Below are 7,171 nucleotides of genomic sequence, written 5' to 3'. Positions count from 1 at the left end.
TCACAATTACTGTTTCGTGGACACTTGATTTCATTGATGAACAAAACTCAATAAATCTAATACTTATCTGGCATTTCGTTAACATACGAGTTCGTGGACCAAGGACACTCAATACATGAACGAAAATAAATTCCCAACTAAAGTTAATAATTTTGCAGTAACCATGAGACTATAAGGTGAAATACAGAAATTACAGTAAATATGTATAATTTTATATATAAAGATATATGACAGATATACGGTATGTGATGGACTTAATGATGGTGTCCCTTGCGTGGGGTTAAAGACAGTTTTATAGTCATCATCGTTAAATTAACATCCGTGTTCCTACTGTCGACAAACGGATTTATAGTTCATGTCATCGTGTCAAAAGCCTTTGTTCTTTTACCAGATGAATGAATTAATTACGATTTAATCTTAATTTATGACAGTGTATGTTCTCCGTGACTACGTTCGATGGAGTTACATCCCATAAACATTGTTATCTTTTTGTATTTACTTCTAGCATTCTGTATCAGGTAGGGACTAAAACTTGTCCTTAGTAGTGACAGGATTAGATTGTGTTAAGTTGATATGGTTGTAGGCCTGTCAAATTGGCTCATTATCTGTCACTCAATGTACTAATAACTGACGTCGGTATTTGATAAATTGACAAGATTCTCAATAAAATAACCATAGAATATCATTTAATTTAAACAAGTTAATAAGAATCACTAGAAATCATTGTAATAAAACAAAATTTAAAAGACATTTATTCACACTGATGATACGCATTTGGCCCAAGTTATAGTGGCGCTGTTTGCGTTGTCATATCAGTTTCCGGATTGATGATAGGATCTTTGCCAACTTAGATCGATACCACTTCAACCGAATATTTTAACTAATATACGCCTCCGTTTACAGCACATCAAACATATGACAGCTCTTTATGATAATTTTGATATTTTAAAATTTGACTTTAAAAGATTACCCGTTTCATTTTGTTTCCAAAATGTGAGATAAAATATGATGTGATGACTGTTTTGATACCACCCTTATCAAATCTCCATCAGATATTAAAGACTGATAAATGGCCCTTTATCAGATATCTTGTCTCAGACAGATAAAGAAAGTAACATCATCCATATCAGGCCTCGAACAGATATCTCAGTATCAGACAGATAAAGAAAGTAACATCACCCTTATCTGCCCTCGATCAGATATCTCAGTATCAGACAGATAAAAGAAATGACATCACAATTATCTGCCCTCGATCAGATATCTCCGTATCAGACAGATAAAGAAATGACATCACAATTATCTGCCCTCGATCAGATATCCCAGTATCAGACAGATAAAAGAAGAGACATTACACTTATCTAACATCGATCTGACATCTCCGTGTGAACGGGATAAAGGAAGTAATAAGGAACTAACATTTGATAATATTTTAGTATTAGTATGAGCATACTGTTGATTTATTTAACAAAGTGCTCTAAAATTGGACATGAACAATTCTGTAATATCTATGATTTGCGAAAAGAAGAAGAAAAAAGCTACCAACACAACATAATTTATTAGTTAATTTGCATATGGATACTAGTATATTAACAAACTGAGATAAAGCTCATGGAGTTCCTGTGACACTCTCATCTGGCCATACTTTTAACGATGGTTCAGACTTAGGGTAACGAGTTACTATGTCGCTTGTGCTTCACAGTCTTTATACTGATCTATGTAAACACGGGTATAGATTTAAATAGATGTTACAGTCAAGTGTCAGGTTACGCGAGCAGATTTGTTATCAAATGTCAGTTTGTTCTTCCTTCATATTGACTTTTCTTTTAATTCTTATTTCAGAATCAACGCGGCATGGATCTAAGACGAGTTAATAAAGATTCCAACACATTGATTGTACTCGAAACGGCAAACTTCTTGTTTAACAGATGAGGGTTTACTGAAGGCGCACGAACTGCTGAACGCCGCTGATCCACTGCTGGTGACTGGAAAAGCTTGAAAGCAATACTTGACAACTCTGATGGTGATTGGGAGAGGAATGACTGCGGCTGGCTCATAGGAGTGTTAAATGGTTTATGTATGCGACTTGCACGGGGTGGGGCTAACACTGCAACAACTCGAGGTCTTCGTCCAAATGACATGCCCGGATGATCAAAGATTCTGCTATCGGGACTTACATGATTGTTAGGGAGAACGACAGATTGCTGTGATGTTGAGAAAGACTTCTGTGTTTGGCTTTTGACTCGATCAAGTTCATCATTTTTAAGTCGCGATGAAAGTGCTTCCAGAACAGAAGATATTATTTTTGGTGCTTCTTTCATTTTCTTCATGGAGTTGCCAGCGCGATATATGGCGCGAATATCTTTTAATGGTGCTACATATTTTATTTTTGGTTTTTTAGGGAGTGGAGAATTGAACGGCGAATCAAGTGGGAAATTCATAGGTGAATTTAATGTAGACACTACTATCTTAGCACTGGTGTGTAAGTCCGGAATGATATGGAAATCTTTCTCGCTTCCTTGTCCTGTCACACAGTATTGTCGATCCGTGTCCCATACCAGCACGTGCTTACGTTTCAACACAGGATTCTTGCACTCCCAAGCCTGTGTTGCCTGGGCTGGAGACGAACTATAATGAGCACGAGCAGATACATGTCTGGTGTAGGAATCACTGTTCGCTAGAGGGTATCGGCTATCGAAAGGAAACTTGGCCAGAACATATTCTGGATTCTGTAGCGGATTAGTGATAGCAGGATCAAACGGATAATCTTCCGCGGCTTTCATATTCTGACGAACATCTTCCCATAATTTATCTATATAGCACTGATGGAAGAAGTAGATAGGATCAGAAGGAGCTGTCAGAAGCCCCGACATGCTGCCTCCCACCCACGCCTGAACACCATTGTGATACTCCTCTAAAGCAATGTTGGTCGTGTACACAAGCTCTCTGTTGCTTTTCCTTGTCATCAACGAGTCGACGTTTTCACGAGCGATCAATGAGCCAGCTTGTCCTATTCGCCTTGTTATTGGAGTTCCATCCGATTCAGTAAAATTCATAAATGGACCAACTCTTACAGTTCCTTCTCCATTTCCGAAATATTCTTTCGTCCATAAAATCGATTTTGTTGGGTCTGTTATATGGAAATCCAATGTACAGTCCCAGTAGGGAATCGGTACATGGAGGTAAAACTCCAACCTGAAATAAAGGTATATTTATATATAGGTATAATATAGGTAAATATTTAAGCTTAAAAGGAAGATTCTTATCTTTAGCACAAACTGCAATTTACAACCGCAACTTGTGGTACAGATAAACATTGTCTTAAATAAATCTATAACAAACTGCTGTATTTATTCCAGAAGAAAAGTAATGATTTATAGCCGTAACATAGCATACATTACAAATTTGTATTATTGTTTTTCATCATCAATTACCAATTAAATTATTTTAACAGTAGCCATTGAAATGTCGTTTTCTTTATCAGTGTCAAATACATGTCCTGTTGTTTTCCTTACAAACATTAAATCCCCTCAACACATTTTTCTCAGCATCAGTCTAAAACTGGGACCTTGACAGCTTCCATTTTCTCATTCAATTCAAATACTATTGTATGTGTTGCCTTAAAATATTTAAAGATCGGGTTGTATGTCATATATTCAACAGTTAACACTGTTTTTGTGTATATAGTTTGATGATTACCATAATAAAGCGACGCGGTGCCAACCCAGGAAGGCAGGTCCGCCATTGGTTCCGGCAATACTTTCATCAGAGAAGAAATCCACAATGGTCTGGTAAAACTGTTTAAAGAATAAGACGAGGACTTTACATTAAACATTGAAACTTTATCTTACTTCAGAAATATTTCTTCATTCGGTCCCTTAAAATGAAATTGTCCAAAAGAAAATTGTCAACAAGTTCCTTGCAATGGGTTATAAACTTAGATTCTTAACTCCGGCTTCAGGTATGGTTTCCTGTGAACCAACCTAAATAACGAAAGGGGCGTGGCATTAACATCATTGCAATAGAACATATGATGCGTTATGTATTTGTTGTATATTGTCACAGAATTCTAAAATGTGATTGAAAGGAAGGGGTGTTTATTTGCGCGCAAATGTGTGTTCCTGTACATAAGTGGTATTTATGTATGTATCAATTTCACCATATCCGTTACGAAAAAATAAGGATAAAGTTGTACACTTACACCACTCTCCCTCACTGAATTCAATCGAATTTTCAGAATTTGCCACTCCGCGGGTGAAAGCATCCTGACTTCCTTCCGTGGCTGTACTTCATTCGATACTTGTCGCCTCAGTCTCCAGTGACCTGTTTTCATCTGACGTAACACCTCCCTGAATTTATTCGCTTTTTCTTGTTTCATTTTTGGTGCTATTTTTTGTATTCCTCCATTGCCTAGACACTCAATGAGAGAGATGATGTTTTGCTGTTCTTGCTCCTTGGTGACCTTCCCAAGCGACAATCCTTTATCACCACAGGTGTACAGGTATTTCTCATGCGTGGGGATCTGAAGATCTGATATCTTGTCAAAACACACGACAGACGAAATATGGGTAATGCATATAATGGCACAAAGTACCACGGAGAAAATGCCTACAGCCTGAAAAGTGAAAGAGAATACCTGACATTAATCAGTAATCAGTCTAATAGTATGTTTCTGTAATATCATACCACTTCTGAAACCTTCTGAAACTAAATTCAATGAAAACATGGAATTTAATGAACAAACGAATGATTTACACTAAGACCCATGGAAATGTAGTTAAGTGGAATTAAACCAAGAGGTAAGATAAGGTAGTTCCATCAATACATATCACTAAGCTCAGTAGAAAATAAGACTTCCATTATAGCTATAGAACTTTAAAATGATATGAAATAAAGAAATTAAAAAAAATAAATTAAATATGTCAATTTTATGTAACTAAGCGAATACACCGATGTAATATTTCTCCGTATGAGCCGTTATCGACTTTAGTGACGCCAATAGGTACTGTAAATTCATGGGTTGGTAACCACAAAGTTATCGAAAATAAATCCCAATCGAAAATTAATTATTTAACAGTAACGAGTTAAAAAAAACCAGCAGTTAGCATTGTTAAATTTGAGTCGTAACAGCATGTGATATTATTTAAAGGAAAAAGATAGTTTTCTGCGATGTTTATCAAAAAACTTACCATTTTATACTAAACAATACTTCAATTTGCTTCTATTTCAAATTTGACTCCTGAAACTTGATTTTTCATTTTAATTCGCAATGAAAAACTTCAACCTAGTTTTATCTCGTATAATATAAAAAAAGTTGTGTAACGTCGTATTTACATTGTACTCGATAAAACAATGATATATAGAATGATATATCATGTAGGTACGGTAGAGTTTAGAAATTTTAAAATGATTTAAGTATCATATTACAGTCTGTCTTATACCTACCTGCATATAGTACATTATGTCTATTATACATATACTTTATTTATTATTGATTTTTTCAGACATTTACCATACTTATAGTCACCTGTGTCAACTACCCTATAATCAGTCATAAGTTTTGCCATACCTACATTGGTAATTGAGTCAAAGATTAATCATTTATCATAATTACAGAGAAAATAATTACAAAATTATACACTTATTAATACTACTGTTATAGTTTACTATATCTATAATTTAATACTTTTAATACTGAAAATATTAAACATCTTTATCAATATCGCCTTACCATACTAGCGTCGTGTAATCCGTGCCTTTTCTGATTAATGAAACCTGTCTCCGTATTTTGTATTAATGTTCAACCAATCCGCTTTTCTATTCAGTATATTGGATTTAAATTTATGCATAATTATGTGTATTGAAGCCCTGACTCTAATTATGCAAATGAACTAGAATTAGATCAGGGTTAGACTCGACGTCACCGATACATATTTGAATGTAATTATACCTGTTTATGTTGAAGCGAACTTCCGTTAAAACAGAGAAGTGATTGTTTCATTGTTAATTATCTGAGACTTTTGATGTTAAAACGAATAACATGTATTCAAACATCTGTAACGTAGGACAATGAATTCTGAAGCATTGTTGACACATAAGTTTTTACAGCTGTGCTTTAACAAAGAAGTTGTCTTAAGTAATAGAAACAAGGATGTAACGGCATCGTAAACAGCTGACTGACTGACTTTCTTTATTTCCTCTTTGCAGAGATTTCATCAGTACATATGTTTGTCGATATAATTACATATTAGAGTTAATTCTACAGAAAAAAAATGTTCATTTTGCAGAGTTAAATTTCAATTAAAGTGTTCATTTCGCAGAGCATAATATATACAAATTTCGCAGTGTTCAGCATCAAAACCGACCATCTTTCGTAATCAAGTGCTAAATCCTGCTTACTTCCGAGAATGAAGCTAGTCTTTTGTTGGTCTTCCAAGTTATCGAAAGCCACGTATTCGTGGACATCTAGGAAATTGACATAATACTCAAGTAATCTGTCTCGGCTTGTGAACAAATATGGACATTGAATAAGGAAATGTACTGCTATGTCGTCGACATGTCTTTTACACAATTTACAATTAACGGGTTCTGTCATATAACGATACGACAATTTAATCAGTTCTCCAAGTTTCCACGTGAAACTTGGATATTCTTTGCCGAGGATCCACAAAGGATGGGGCCCACAACTATCCTGAATTGAGCAAAACGTCTTAAGGGAAGGTTCCATCACGATTCGCTGACTCCACTTTGAATAGTAAAATCTGTGAATTTTCTGTGAGGTTTCGTGAAAAAATACTGACAATCAGCAATGATGAAACATCTCGGAGAGAAATATTATTTACTTGTGTTGTTTGGTGTACTGTACACTGACATTATCTACTTGTGTTGTTTGGTGTACGTACACTGACGTATTATCTACTTGTGTTGTTTGGTGTACTGTATGACGTATACTTGTGTTGTTTGGTGTACTGTACACTGACGTATTATCTACTTGTGTTGTTTGGTGTACTGTACACTGACGTATTATCTACTTGTGTTGTTTGGTGTACTGTACACTGACGTATTATCTACTTGTGTTGTTTGGTGTACTGTACTGTATTATCACTTGTGTTGTTTGGTGTACTGTACACTGACGTATTATCTACTTGTGTTGTTTGGTGTACTGTACACTGAC

The 7,171-nt window shown here is 35.3% G+C and overlaps 1 protein-coding gene across 1 annotated transcript; it reads right to left on the bottom strand.

The window, feature by feature from the left end:
• Positions 1–1,841: 1,841 nt before the first annotated feature.
• LOC132561427 (uncharacterized) lies at positions 1,842–5,457 on the bottom strand. The gene is made up of 4 exons (XM_060226157.1): positions 5,443–5,457; positions 4,199–4,612; positions 3,697–3,794; positions 1,842–3,192 (listed from the first exon to the last, which is right to left on the bottom strand). The coding sequence occupies exons 1-4, from the start codon at positions 5,455–5,457 to the stop codon at positions 1,842–1,844; spliced, it is 1,878 nt and encodes a 625-aa protein (XP_060082140.1).
• Positions 5,458–7,171: the final 1,714 nt, after the last annotated feature.

This window comes from Ylistrum balloti, unplaced genomic scaffold (genome assembly GCF_031769215.1).
Source record: "Ylistrum balloti isolate Yb309-2 unplaced genomic scaffold, AGI_CSIRO_Ybal_v1 Utg371204, whole genome shotgun sequence".
In the NCBI taxonomy this organism is placed as follows: domain Eukaryota; kingdom Metazoa; phylum Mollusca; class Bivalvia; order Pectinida; family Pectinidae; genus Ylistrum; species Ylistrum balloti.
This window is presented reverse-complemented; position numbering and strand designations above follow the sequence as displayed.

Excerpts from the sequence above, each read along its gene's own strand:
- LOC132561427 (XM_060226157.1), bottom strand. Across the intron at positions 3,795-4,198 it reads ATTCAGTGAGGGAGAGTGGT|TTTTACCAGACCATTGTGGA; the intron begins GTAAGTGTACAA and ends TTCTTTAAACAG. Across the intron at positions 3,193-3,696 it reads CACCGCGTCGCTTTATTATG|GTTGGAGTTTTACCTCCATG; the intron begins GTAATCATCAAA and ends CCTTTATTTCAG.